The sequence below is a fragment of the Phragmites australis genome, chromosome 17 (genome assembly GCF_958298935.1).
Source record: "Phragmites australis chromosome 17, lpPhrAust1.1, whole genome shotgun sequence".
In the NCBI taxonomy this organism is placed as follows: Eukaryota; Viridiplantae; Streptophyta; class Magnoliopsida; order Poales; family Poaceae; genus Phragmites; species Phragmites australis.
Window position 1 is genome coordinate 10,803,062 of NC_084937.1, and position 15,279 is coordinate 10,818,340.

General features: G+C 43.7%; 1 protein-coding gene across 2 annotated transcripts; it reads right to left on the reverse strand.

Annotated features, from left to right (window-relative positions):
• Positions 1-10,382: 10,382 nt before the first annotated feature.
• Positions 10,383-14,329, reverse strand: LOC133897517 (protein NOI4-like). 2 transcript variants are annotated; one of them, XM_062338278.1, is made up of 3 exons: positions 14,149-14,329; positions 12,935-13,129; positions 10,383-10,695 (listed from the first exon to the last, which is right to left on the reverse strand). In XM_062338278.1, the coding sequence occupies exons 1-3, from the start codon at positions 14,155-14,157 to the stop codon at positions 10,648-10,650; spliced, it is 252 nt and encodes an 83-aa protein (XP_062194262.1). In that variant the 5' UTR covers positions 14,158-14,329; the 3' UTR covers positions 10,383-10,647. The 2 variants fall into 2 exon arrangements, with proteins under 2 accessions (XP_062194262.1, XP_062194263.1); XM_062338279.1 differs by having other exon boundaries at positions 10,383-10,692; positions 14,149-14,325.
• Positions 14,330-15,279: the final 950 nt, after the last annotated feature.

Below are 15,279 nucleotides of genomic sequence, written 5' to 3' on the forward strand. Positions count from 1 at the left end.
TCTGCAACCAGCTGGAACCTTCCTCATGACCTTCGAGGATTTATTTCTCCTCTACTGTCTTGACAAGCTGGATGTCGATCTACTGAAATGCTGGACATTGTAAGTGTTATTAGTTACAGTTTATGCGTAATGAACCACCTAACTCATTGATAAACTCATTCATCTACATTACTCTTATGTGTAGACTTATGATTCAAGAAGCCAAGAGAGAGAATCCAAGAATCGGATTCCTCGACCCACAAGTCTTATGTAGGTCAACGATCACTTGGTCTTCGGGGGAGGTCGAGAAATACGATGCGAAGGCCATGGTCGCTCTCTGTGGATTGAAGGACCTTAGTCTTCTACCGTACAACTACCGAGACCATTGGATGCTAGTTTGTATCTATACACACAATCAACATGCATATACCTCGACTCGATGTACTACGACCAAAGAGGTATTCAGATCTGACAGGCTTGTTGACAAGGGTGTTCGCAAAGTATGTTTCGATTGATGGGATTGTACTGAGAGATAAACCGTCGGCAACCCACCAACATCAGTTCCCAATAATAATTCCTCCGTCGCACATCAATTTATCGTTATAATATGCATTCCATAGAACTAAATGTATCGTGCATAAATTTCTGCAGTGTCACAAGATGCCATAGGGTACCAACCTCTGTGGGTTCTATGTTGCCCAGTATATGCTGCAAATTGTTGGCTCTAGTCTACCAATATATCCGCCGGTTAGTGTAATCATAGTATATTAAAATGTATTTTTCATCATTGTGCCTAACTACTTCAATTTTCTTCTACAGACATATAAATTTTCTACAGGTAATCTCGTGAAGGACAGTCTAATGTATATTAAAAAATGGCTCATACATTTCATACTTGCAGAGATCATAAACGAGATCGGTGAATTTTATGATCTCAAAAACTTTGTGACTGTGTGACTTTGTGATGTTGCGAGGCTTCGTAATATTGACTTTGTGATATTGAATGAAGACGTTCGATTTACAAAGTGTCATACTATTGTGTGTATTTTGCTATTGATATGTTAGTTATATTCAGTAATATATGGATTATGTATTGTATATATGACAGTACAGACGGTTTTAGGAATATAACCGTCTGTACAAATGCTTTTTATAACGGCCTCTATTATATAGTACAGACAGCTTAAAATTGGAATCATCTGTACTATCCCATAGTACAGATAGCTCCAATAACGAGTCGCATGTATTGTTACTATATCACAGACAGCTCAAAACTTCGAGCCGTCTATGATATTACATAGTACAGACGACTCTTGTTTGGAGCCGTCTGTACTATTACTATATCACAAACGGCTCATGACTCCGAGGCGTCTGTGATATTCAATAGTACAGACGACTAGTGATTGGAGCCGTCTGTACAAAAGTTTTGTATAGATGGTTCAAAACTCGTCTGTACAAATCTGATTTATACAGCCTCTTTTCCACATACGGTTTGAAAACCTGTCCCACACGGGGTTTTCAAACCATTCGTAAAAATAATTTTCCCAGTAGTGAAATGATGTGTACAAGACCTAATGTATCATTTTGTACATTTTTTATCTTTAGCTACAAATTTCAATAAATCATCGTAGTTTCTTTAAACCAGTTCTAAAAATGTTTTACATGTCACTAATTTTTTTAATCTTGCAAGCAATACGGCCTAATTAGACAAAGCCATAACAAATGTAAGGTATAAAATTAACTGAGTTGTATAGTTGAGAAGTTGAATTAACCAAAGCTCAACGTGCAGAACTTGATTGCGCAGAATTGGAAGAACTCAAATCAACAAAATTTATCCTTAGATGCTTGATTGCAAAGTTCTCCCCAAGTGTCTTGACGTCGTCCTCTGGGGAATAGGAAGTGGGAGGGATGTGCAATTCATGTACACCAAGTCCACTGACACCCTAGCATAACCAAATTATAGCGGGAGTTTATGAATCGTCTATTTCCCGCCACATGAGAACGCCAAGCCTGTGCCAACCTCAATGATGTTATCGGAGCAAACAGTGGTGGGCAGTAGGAGATTGCACTTGGTGGCCACCTCTATATCATCGATGGGGTATCTCTCGCTAGGGACCTCTTTCTGAATGTCGTCGACGGGGGGGGGGGGGGGATCACGTTCAAATCCACCGATAGGGAAGTCATGTTGATCAAACATGTTATCTGGAGCGTTATCTGGTGCAGATGCACAGCTACTCCAGTGTTGAGCCAGTGAAGATTCAAGTGTCGTGGCTGCATCCTACTGCCTCATAGCCCGTACTCGCTCCTCAACTCGTTGTTCCATCCTTTTTACAAGCATATCCATATGCTCTTTCATCATTGCTTCGTCCTCAGCGACAATCTCCATTCTCATTCGTTCACGCTCGGCTTCTCACGCTCAACTTTGTTTCTCCTTCGGCTCCTATATGAATCGGCGTCGTCAGGGAATCCCAACTTCTATGGAATGGAAACACCTATACCACGCGTGCGACCCGGGTGCTCTTTGTTCCCCAGAGCCAAGGTTAGTATGTCTTTTTCTTGAGATGGCTGGAATGATCCTTGAGTGGATTCTTCTGAAAGTTGCAGGATCCTTTGAGCCACTTGCTCGGTTTCTTGCTTCCTGAAGGTGATGGAACAATTAGTTGAGCGTACAGCCCTTCCTCAGAACCAGTTCCGAGCTCGCCTCTCTGGGATCTGTGAAAATGGTGTGGAATAGTTCTCCCGAGCTGCCTGCTCATCCTCCTTGTCCCAGTCTAACTTCTTGCGTGCGTACCCACCAGTGCCTAATCTATAGGGGTGCGTGTTGTGTGACTGACATGCCTTGTTAAGCTGACTCTGCTATTAAAATTCCTCAGACTGGCACCTCGCCACAAACTCTGCCCATTGATCTACCAAGTACCCATAAGCAATATTATTTGGTACGAGATCATGCTTCACATGTGTTATACAACTCGCTCTTGAAGGTATTCCATACCTTGCTCATCTTGGCTATTACCTGTCTTTTCTTGTCCTCCAAGGAGCATCCTTCAGGGAAGTCAAATTGGGCTTAAATTGTTTCCCATAAGAAGTTTTTCTCGCTCTATGGCACAACCTTCCAATTTGGGTAGGTTATCCTAACCCTTGTCCGTCCAAGTGAGACGCATGCTCTACGGAATGCTGCCTGAGATTGTTGAGGCTATGTTGGCACGCTCGCCTCATTGACGTGAGTTATGGTGTAGTGACCCATGGGTATTTGGTTTTTACCTCGGCCACCTCGCTTTCACTTCTGCACCTAAGTTTCTTCTGTTTGCTCCTGAGAAGTGGCCTCCGCATCTTGTTGAGCTGTAACCCCCTCTTGTTGTTGAGGAGAAGAGACCAGAGGCAGTTCAAGTTCATCTCCAGATGCCATCTTCAAAATAGAAAAAGTCGCATGCTTATTAAAAACTTGTTATAATGGTAGAAGATTATTCGCAGAAATAGAGGAAAGAAAAGGAATTAAGGTATGTGTTTTAACTAGGTCCATCTCTTTTGTAATGTTCCACTTCCAACTTATCAGGCATAACTAGGTAAATTCTAGCGGCTGTATCATGGATAGGTGTCAGGACCCCGAACCCGGGTTCCCCTGTGCCTCCTGTATCAGTCCCTGGATCAAGTAGCTGATATGCACAGAATTCAACAGAATGATATCAAATACATACTTCGAATACAAATAAGTAAAATAAATACCTGAAAAGAGAAAAGATGGTCTGATGGACAAGAATCCACAGCAGACCAGCCAGGCAGAAGAGCCTACAGCGCAGCGGAGCGAAACGACGATGCAACCCAATGCCACAGGCAACTCGGGTGCGGACGCGACCTTAGACTTCTTCTCTTCGATTTCATCTGGGTTGAGGTTGATCTCCAACTCAACAATCTGAAAGCAACAAGACTGAGTACGGAAGGTACTCAACAAGTCATATACTACTTCAAAGGGTTGATAGATGCATAATGAATATTTCAAGGATAAGGCTTTACGGCATAGTTTTAAGCGTAAAGCAGGTTTTATGCAGATATCCAGTTATATTCTCCACCGTTAACCTTTTTGAAATAAATGTAACAAAGCTTTTGAAAACAAAGGCAGGCATCTTCTGTTGGTACTGAGTATCACCTCAAGTGCCCAACGCATTAGAAGGTGACCTGATAGCAAAGCTGTCGAAATAGTTTTAAAACCAAAACCAGGGTAACAAGTTGTATCTGGGGGTTTTTAGTCCTGGGAGGGGCTATACCTCACTCCGCAGTCCCTTTTATCACATCTGGTGTACCTCTAGTACCACACAGCTTCTGGCGGATCGAGCCAGGAACCACATCACACGGACATCTAATCCACACACTCACTCATCAAGACACACGCACCCGGAGTCTATTCAAGTGAGGTCAATGCTTTGCATGTCCATGTCTATTCAAGTGAGGTCAATGCTTTGCATGTCCATGACCGTGGACACGGCTATTCGAATAGGTTTACACTCTGCAGAGGTTGTACAGCTTTACCCATACGATATGCTCAGCCTCCAACCGTTGCAAGCGGAGGAGCGAATCATACCGAGACTCTCCAAACACTTTTCCTGCCGGGCTTTTCCACGAGACACGCCAAGTTCCAGAGCTGCATGTTCCGAAGGCCAGCCTCCATTTTTAAGCCTAAGCCGGTCCCTGAACCTCCAAACAGCGGGACAGATAGACCCCTGGCTGCTCGTTGCTCTCAGCCTCCTGGTATGATGCCCAACTCAGTCCAGTGAAGGAAAATCAAGTCCTGCCCATACAGGACGCATGGTTGCACGGGGTGGCTAAGCATGACGGCGCAAGACTCGGTCCTTAAGCGGCCGGGCTAGGCATCTTCCTGGGCAATGAATACCACCATGTAACTCAAGCCCCCATGAGCATCCTCCCCGGAGGACTACTCTACCTGCCCGCGCCAAAACAGTTTTCACCCATTTTTACACATCACCTTCCATACCCCACATGACATCAAGGATTTCTCGACCATCACGGAATTCACAACCATCAAGGAATCATGGTATATGAGTTATTTTTGATAATAGTAAATCTTGTCTCCGAAGAGAAGTGTTTTAAAAGCAATATCTCCGAGGAGACGTATTTTAAAAGCGACATCTCCGAGGAGATGTATTCAATCCTAAGCATGCTAGATATCAAGACGTCGTCCATCGTTAATATATTTAACAACAGGTATTCCTAGGGTGATATGTATTCTGGATGATGACATGTATGGCATGGCAGTGTTGATAGGATTAACTATTACAAGTGGTTTGAAAGAAAATGCAATATATAGCACATGCAATAATAAGTCCGATTTTAGTTGATCATATATATTATTCGAAAACATAGGTTCAATATGATCAAGGAAATAGAACTTGCCTTCTTGAAGGGTCAATTCAAGATTGGTCTTGTCTCTTGAGTTTCCCAGGGTTCTTCTTCATCGTTGGATCTTGCCTTCAGTTCCTTCCTCGCGTTCTTACTTAGAACCTCGACTTCGAGTCTACGCAGATTAACGACAAAAAGTGCACAATGACTAAGCAATTGAACACCAGAATAAAACCAAATGAAATATCAAAGCGGAAGAAGAACGATGAAGAAAACGACGAAAGCTAAACCTAGCGGAAGACGATCGGCAACTCTAATCAACACGAAGCTAGTACACAGGGAATAACGGGATAATCTAGCGAAGCTAGGCTAAGCTGTTAACCTAGTTGTTATATCAATTTAAGAGAAAACCTGAACAAATCACGATTAACTAGGTAAACTCTTATTAGATTAACTATCGAAGGACGACAGCTAGAGACTCTACGTGTAGGTGAGTGCACGTGTATCGACATAACGTATGTGTAATACTTACATTTATATGTATATGAACATGTATACATATATACATAAGTATAACTCTAGACAATTATAAGTGCTTAAGTGTGAAGATTAAACACTCTAATCTATAGCACTAAAACATGGCCGTTTAGCAACTAACCTTAATTACCTAGTGTTGTTTAATTGCCACACTAATTAAGTTATACTCTAATGCTATCATAAAAGCATACAAACAATTAATTAATTAGGTTAATCTATCCTTTGAATCTAATTAATTAATTATCAAAAGGTTATTCAATTAATTAACTATTAACGTGTAAATTATTCTATCATATTCTATTAACATATATTTATTTATTTAACCACTACACGGGTTAACCTATTACATTAATTATAACTAAGATTTAATCTATAAACTATCACATGAATTATCACATAAAATATCAATTTGTTCTTAAACACTTAATTGAAACAACATTTAGTTATTCTTATTAAGAAAAGGAATTAACCTACTTAAGCTAGGTTATCACATGCGAAAATATTATGATTACAACCTAAACATAATTATGAGATTATCTAACTCGACTTTATTTATTAAAAGACGAGATCTAAATCTAGATTTAACACTACGACACGAATTAAATACAGGATGAGAAAATAAACGAACTCCAAAATTTACAAGATTTGGCAGGGATCAAGATTATGATTTTAGAGGAATATCGGCGAAAGAATCGCCAAAATCGGAGTTAAAACGGAGGAGATATGGCTACCGAAAGATTTACTGAAAAGGATAATTCCAGGAAATTAAAAAGGAAGACTATTCCGCGAACTCGGTCCGCGGGACTGTGGACCGGAGGGAGGTTGTGAGGTGGGTGTACCGTGGACCAGAGGGAGTGGGCTCGGCTCATGGGTCGTGGACCAATGTGGGCTGCGGTGTGCGGTCCACCGCGGACCGTGGCCGGTGAACACGCCGGCCTGTGGGGCCCACACGGCAGGGGGGAGGAGAAAGGATAAGGCCGGGTGGCCTTTTTGTCCGAGCGGCTCACAGAGAGAGGCGGAGGGAGGCGAGCGCGGAGGGCGGTCAGCCGGGGAGAAGATAGACGGCGGTGCCGGAGCTCGGGGAGGGGCGACCGGAGAGAGAGAAGGAGGGAAGGTGGTCGGCCGGGCGGGGCGGCTGGCGAGCGGCCGGGGAGAGAGGAGAAGCCGGCCGGAGAGGAGACGGAGGTGGCGGCGGAATTCCAGCAGAGAGGGAGCGGCCGGAGAAGAGAGGGAGAGACCGGAGAGAGGGGCGGCGGCGCCGGGAAAGAGGAGGGCAACACCGGTGCTCGGGGAGAGAAGACCGGCAACGGCGGTCTCTCGGGGCGGCGCAGAGGACGGCGGCTCGGCGCACGCAGGCGGTGGCTGTGCGCAGCGTGGCACGGCTGGGCGCGGCGCGTGGACGGCGGCCGAGCGGCGACGAGCGGCAGGCGGTGCGGCTGCGCAGACGGCGGCCGAGCGACGCGGCGCGCGGATGGCAGCACGGGTGGCGCGATCGAGGGAGAAGAGTGGAAGCCGAAGGCTCACCGGTGGTGGCGCGTCGGCGCAAGGGAGACAGGGCGACGACGGTAGAGGCCGGGGCAGCACGCGAGCGGGGCCGGCGGGGCGCAGAACGACGCGGCGGCCGGAGAACGCGTGCACACCATCGGCCAGGACGGTGCCGAGGGGCGCGACCGAGCGGTCGGCGGTCTGAACGGCGGCCGAGGAGCTGCGCTCGGCTGTGTGATGTGCTACTGCTGTGCTGTGTTGGTGCGTGTTTGCCTGTGTATATGTATGCTTGGGTGCGATGGCTTGCAGGCGAAGGCATGAGGGAGGAGAGCAAATGGCTGTTGCCATCCAGATGAAAAGATCAGTGAGGGCATGGTGGTGAAAAGATCAGAGGGAGAGAGAGAGAGGAGCATGGGCCTGCCTTGGTGGCCGGCGCAGTGGAAAGATCAGAGGGAGAGAGAGCACAGAGGGAGGGGATGGGCATGAGAAGAACAGAGAGAGAGTGTGAGATATTTAGAGAGTGTGAGATATTTGTATGAATATTGATTCAAATAAATATATTGAATTGCAAAAGATGTATTTGAATTTGTAAATGAAATGTGTGATAATTCAAATAGATGTATTTGAATTGTATTTGTATTTGCAAGGATTCAAATTGAATAATTTGAATTGGTAATAGGATTTGGAAATATTCAAATTGAGATTGAGTGATTCAATTTGAATGCAATCGAATCGAAATGGATTGGTGATAATTCAAAATGAGTTCGAATTGAAAATGGATTTGAGATATATAGGATTAAACTCAAATAGGAGTATTCGAATATGAGTTTGGCATTAATTCAAATAAGGGTATTTGAATTAGGAGAAAGATTCATACTTGAAGCTTCGGGATTTGAGAAATGTTTGAATTCAGGAGAATCGAATTCAATGGATTTCAGAAGAATTGAATCAAGATTGGGATTCGAATTTGAGAGACATTCAGTTCGAGTCGAACAAAATTAAATGGGGATAACTCAATTGAATAATTGAATTATAGATTTGAGTTGGATTGGAAGATCGATCTTTACGAATTGATTTGGATTAGGAAATTACTGAGAAGAACTAGAAAAGATTCGAACTGAGAAGCATACAACACTTGAATCGCCACACAAAGAACCATAACAACAATAAACCAAAATGCATATGCTCAATTTATGCAACGATTAATTTAGAAATTAACTTAGTGATCTTTGGAATACTTAGCCAAAATAATATATTTGAATATATACATACAAGTATATATACATCAAATATATACTTCCTTGGTTTTATACTAGTTTAATAATTAGAAAAAGTTTTAATTTGGAGCGAATTTTGCTATATTTTTATATGCTAAAATTCAGGATGTTACAATAGGTCTCACTGAGGCTAAGGCACATCTCTCTCTCTAGTCTCTAGGAGTTATATCATGAAAAGAGGGATTCTAGCAGCTGTATCATGAAAAGAGGGATTGTGGATTTTCCCATTATAATTAAGATGGCCTATATTCTATAGATGCATTCAATCTTCATTCATTTAGATCTTAAAAAAGGAAGCTAAGGTATGTTTCTTATCTATCATTCAAAATCTTTGTGCTGATTAACAATTGAACATTACAATAATGATTCCAATTCATATTTATATGTTCATTTTAGTGAATTATTGTTTCACAAGATAAGCCAGATGCACGACATTGCTCCTCTTTACCAAGAACAAACATTTATACATCGAAAAAGTCTTAGCCACCATGATTGTTTGAGACTTTAAGCCTATCAGGGTATCATGCAACACTAGTTCACTTGATCATATATCTCTGGAATTCTATACACATGATATGAAAATAACAGAACTGTAAAACAACAGTGACATCAATAAACATCATGTGTACCTCAAGGAGCTAACGGTAAGTATTAAACATGTATAAAATTGTATTCAGATTATGTATAACAATTGGCCCCAAGACATTAGGTGTCATGCCCCCTAAATATTCTGTTGAACTCATCATCGATTGGGCTATTATCTAAGTTCTCAACAAGCAAATAGAGACTGGACATAAATTAAAAGATTAATGGATTGTGTTGCTGTGACCAGCAAAGGGTACAAACATGAACATACTTAGATAACTCAAATTGACAGTGGCTAAAGGAACTGAATCAGTATCAATATCATATAGAAACGAAAATTAACAAGCCTCCTCTGAACCACAGGCTTAAATGCTATCATACTTAGATAAAAAGGCTCAATCTCAATTCAACTACTCATCACAGAGCAATACCCACAAACAACTCACGGCATGAAGGCCAACGGACCACAACAAGCCAACACGACACGAAGGCCGGCGGAACACAACTAGCCACACCTCTCCAACAAGGCACGAAGGCCGACGAACCACAGCAAGCCAACACGGCATGAAGGCCAGCGGACCATAGCAAGCCACACCTCTCCAACAAGGCACGAAGGCTGGCAGACCACAGCAAGCCAACACGGCATGAAGGCCGGCGAACCACAACAAGCCAACACGGCACGAAAGTCGGCGGAACTCACTAGGGAGTAGCACGATCGCCGGGGAGCACTCTCTAGGAGGAGGGCCGTCGGGGAGGACTCACCAAGGAGGAGGGCTGTCAGGGAGGAGCACGATCATTCACCAGCCGAGAGAAGGGCCGTCAAGAAGGACTCACCGGGGAGAAGGACTGTCAGGGAGGAGGACCGTCGAGGACTCGCCGGGGAGAAGGGCTGTGCCAGAAAGGAGAGCCGATGGAAAGGAGCACGCTCACTGTCACGGGCCAAGAGGAGCATGAGAGGTGGCTAGAGTTTTTTTAGAGAACCGGGTGTGACACGGGTTAGACGGAACGGTATATATAGCAGCTTAATGTTTCTTCACAGCATGCCACATTCATCTGTTAACGAAAGCAGCATAGGTCAACAGACAGCAAGGAATCACATGCACATCGAACTTGAAAGGCCCATCAGTGTCGCTTTTGCCTTTTCTTTTCCACTTTCTGCACAGAAGGTACTTTCAAGATTGAGTCGATTTGACCAAACACAACTTTATGCATCTCATATACACCACCAATGTTCATCCCACATATAGGATGTAAATAATGTACACACCAGACCATTAAACATTACTCATTTCCCCACAACATCTTCACTACATAACTGAAAATTTTCAGAAAGAAGTTCCCATGGAAATAGGGGAATCTTTTCTGAGTTTAACAAGGTCGCCATATTTCAGTTCCACAATCGATTTCAGCTCATGACCTTCAAGATTCAGCATCAAGATTCAGCATCAGTTGATTGCAAGCAGCAGAACCATTTCTTCTGCTAACAAAAAATAAATCTCGATGAAAACATCAAAACAACACCATGCCAAGGCAAAACTTTCGTAAATAGTTATGCAAGAGCTACCATTAGTAATAATCAGGCGGTCATGTCATACACACCTTACACATAGCAGTATCAGCAACATTTGCTACTCATGCACGCTCATTACTTCCTATTCAGGTTTTGTATGTATGCATGGTGATTAGTCTAAAAATTCCTTTGGAATGGACGGGAAAATGGACTAATTTCCTGCCATTTTGAAGGGAGTGCAACTAATCCCTGCCTACCAAAACAACTCCCAAGTATTAACCAAACATCAACATACTTGCACGATTACCCAGACTTTCCTATTGACCAGCGTAGATGCCAGCGCCATGACTAGGCTAAACATTGATCTATCTACAGCAATGGCGCTGATAAAGTAGAACAGGCAGACAGTGTTGACTACTTTGGTTATAGACTTTCTAACTGTAAAGGGGGCCTATGGAATTGTTGGAATACGCATTAAGTTGAATTACTGCAACTATCTATGCTAGCTCGTTTATGATTTGTCACACATTTTCAGCAAGTTATATTAATATTTTTCATCTAATAGTAGCATTATGTTACGATCCTAGAATAGCCTAGTGGCGCCAGCTACTAGGGGAGAGATTATACTATTGGAGGGACTTAGATTACTTCTTCTTTGTTTGATTACAAAGGGTGGCAACCGTGTGCCTTATATAGGCCTAACTCTAACAACTTGACTAACAAACTCTAGATAGGATAAGAGCCTAAGAAACCAATAGGTATAGTAATTGATGTATCCTAACCTCCCTAATCTCTTGCTACAATGGCAGTACTGTTCATGTGTATGAACAGTAATCCGTGCCATCTCCACCCCTCCAAACACAACTTGTCCTCAAGCTGTAGTGGTGGCCATGGTTGTAGCCTTTGGTAGCCCACATTGATGCAACATGCTTTGCTACTTTTTTCTTCTCCTCAGTCATGATCATCTTCTTTAGCATGCACTTCATCTCATCAATTGTGCCCAGGATCTCCTCGAATGGGTACTTGACCTCGGGGACTAAAGGTAGCTCAGCAACAAAAGCCATGGTGTTGGATGATGTGGTAGGCAGCACCACGGTTGGCTTCGGTGGCAGCGGCGACGTAGATTGATTAGCAATAGAAGCCATGGGGGATGGTGAATGTGACAACTGGATTTGGTGGATGTTTGTGGTGGGCGGTAATGGAGGTGGGCATGGCGGGAAAGGCAGGATGCCTAAATTGTCGACAGTTATTGCTAGGAGGGTTGCCGATGAAGAAGCTGTTGCACTGGTTTGCAACGCGGCCAGCTGATTTGCAACGTCCAGCGAACTCTTGTCGACCACCGAGAGCTGCAAGGACATGGCGGTCACCTGCGAGGACATGGTGGCCACCTGCTAAAGCACCTCATTGAGCTGCTGCTTTATGTTGCCTACCATTTTGGCCACGGCCTGAGAGCTCGCGCCTTCCCCAGTTTCAGAGCTTGGTAGCTCTGATACCAGATGTTAGGATCATAGGATCAATAAGTGGGATAAAAACCGCCGAGAGGATAGTCAGATGGCGTCGGCTGCTAGGATAGGGATTAGACTATTAAGGAGACTTAGATTAATTCTTTTTTGCTTGATTACAAAGGGTGACAGCTGTGTACCTTATATAGGCTTAACTCTAACAACTTGACTAACAAACTCTAGATAGGATAAGAGCATAACAAACCAATAGATATACTAACTAATCTATCCTAACCTCCCTGATCTCACACGGCTAGGCTGTGGTACTGTTCACGTGAATGAACAGTAATTTCTACCCATAACACATTATGTGCCCATGAATCAACAATGAACATGATAGAGCCTCAAGCTTAGCAATGATAATATTACCGATGTCTCAATGGCTCAGACCACCACAGACCCACTAGTCCACTACATATAAGAACAGATAGAAGGGTGTGTTACAACTTATTACATGAGCAACTAAGGATGCAACAGTACATGGTAGACTTATGGTCTGATTTGGATCACAATGCAGTTCTTTGAAAAGAAAAAACTATAGTCAGAATAATTGGACAGCATGGTAGGATCAGTAAATGAGTATATCCATCTTGATAGTTTGGAACACCATGTTGTTTTTCTAGGCCATCAGAAACTATTACTTAATTATGAAAAGAGCTAAAAAGCCCATGAATGGGACACCCAGAGGGAAAGGACAGGGTGCTTACAGAACTGTTCCCCTTTGCTGCATACAACCCTTCCCCAGATAGCTGTGAAGTTTTTGTGGGCACATCTTGTCCCTGTGAGTTGCCACCAGTCTTCTTCTCATCTCTGGCTTTGTTGAAGATTACAGTGAATCCCTCAGCTGAGGCGGGGTCATTCACATCCCATTCTCCAAATTTTGGCAGCGGACTTCCTTTTCCCTGTAAGAGTTCAAGGGGAAAAAACTCTTATACAAATGTAATTTTCACTATAAATGCAATTCGCTATACAAAAGATTTATGACCAAGCACCAGCTATCAAGTCAAGAAAATGAAACATAGCCTGTGGACATATAATCGCAATTTCACACTAGTTTACAACAAACCAGAGCCCAAGCGTTAACCAGTAAAGAAAGCTCTGCGCTTTAATCACATGTTGAGCCTTATCTAAATATAGCAACAACATAGTCCAATTCAGGAAACAGATAAACAAGTGCTGTTTGTTCTGCAAAACAGTAACCGTCAAATGTAGAGACAACAGGATGTCCCACTTTGTGCCCAGCAACACTACTCTACAAACCAAAATCACCATCAACCTCTTGATTTTAATCAATAAAAGTACTTTCACTCAACTCGCAGATGCAGCTCCTAGAACCCAAAGATTACAATTCCTACTACACGTCAACACAAAAGTCATACAAGAGCAGGAGCACATCCAAGAACTGAGACGGGGTCTATGACCTAGAAATCAGGTCATCAAACATCAATCCAACATTCCTCTTGACTTGGGAACCTGCAGGACCACTCGTTAATAAACTTAATAAGGGCAGCGACGCAGTCCACACTGCTACGGACTCGAAACCGTAATTCCATAGACACACGCAATCACCCAATCCTAACAACAGCACGTACCTTGCTGCACCAACGAATCTAGATACTGAGCAGGTCCCAACCCTGCGTCAAGCAACAGCAAGAAATCGCACAAATCAACATTCGAAAGAACCTAGAAACCACAGAAACGGCGGCATCACCACTGCCAAACCGCCCACGAATTCCTAGCGGCCCGCCGCCGATCAACCGTCAACCCCTCCGCCACCGGCACGGCCCAGCCCGCAGATCAACCGCACCCGCCCAAGAACAACAGCTCCAGGTTGAACCGCACCGGCACAAGAACCATCAGGTGCAAGAGGGATATGAGCCGTTGGAAACTGGGATGGAAGGAAGGAGATCAAGAACCTTACCGCCGCCATGGCGATTCTCCTTCCTCTGCTTCGGGTGAGGGAGGGATTGGAGGAGGGGAAGAGCAGCGCACCGCAACGGGAAAGGAAAGGGGAAGGGGAGAGGAATCGGTTTGGAGGGTTTGGTTACTCGTATTAGGGAAGAAGAGTGAGCGCTAATTAATTGGGTTGGTGTTATTATTACTATGCATGCCATCAGTTTGGTCTGGGGGCTCTGGGTTGGGTGCTGCCTGTCATCAGTCGTCAGTCGTGGTGGGCTGGACAAGAGACGGAGAAGAATCCCGGTTTGGCTGGGTTGGACCCTGCTGGATTCCCGGTGGCACTACAGCCTGGAGGAAGCCAAGATCAACTCAGGGCTGAGGCTGTGGTCCAAGAAAGCAAAACAAAAAGAATGTGCTATCCAAGTCCGGGGACGAAATTGTAAATAACTTAGCAGGATTTTTTTAAACAACTTTTTTATGAAAAATACAAAAATAGGTGGCCGTTTTTGGATTTGAAAAAAATAGGCACATGTTGCCCCCACGTTTGAGCAACATTTAAAACTCGCCCTAACAGTGGACACCGTTTTAATCAATAGCCCATTGCTGGGGTTGACAAGGTTATATCACCCACCTTATGTGCAAAATAAAAAATTTCTCATTGTACAGGTGATAAACTATGATGTGGCTAGCCACCGTGGCAGTGGCAAGGTGCATGTGGCACCCTCAGATACCAGCTAAGCCTGTTGCTTGGCAGTTGTGGACAATTAGTAAATCGAATACCAAATATTTATAAGTTATACGCGATTACATGCTAGTCACGGATGGCGGCGCTTACAGAGACTGCTTGTGACATAAGGTCAAGTGTCTGCTCCTTCAGCTCTTGAAGAGCCAGGACAGCAGCATCCCGCTGAGCAATGGCAGCATCACTTTCAGTCATCATGGCCTTCTTTTTAGCTCACGCGGTGTTCACTTAATTCCTAAGTCTTTCTCAATACTTGACGTCATCATCAATCTTCTTCATTGCATCAGCATGAAGTTTTTCCTTGTTGCTACAGGAGGATTCAAGGCCTAAAAAATGTAAACTGGAAAGTAATTTTTGTTAGTCACCTAATAATCGAATCACGTACTTGTGATCAGGGACAAATTTACGTTC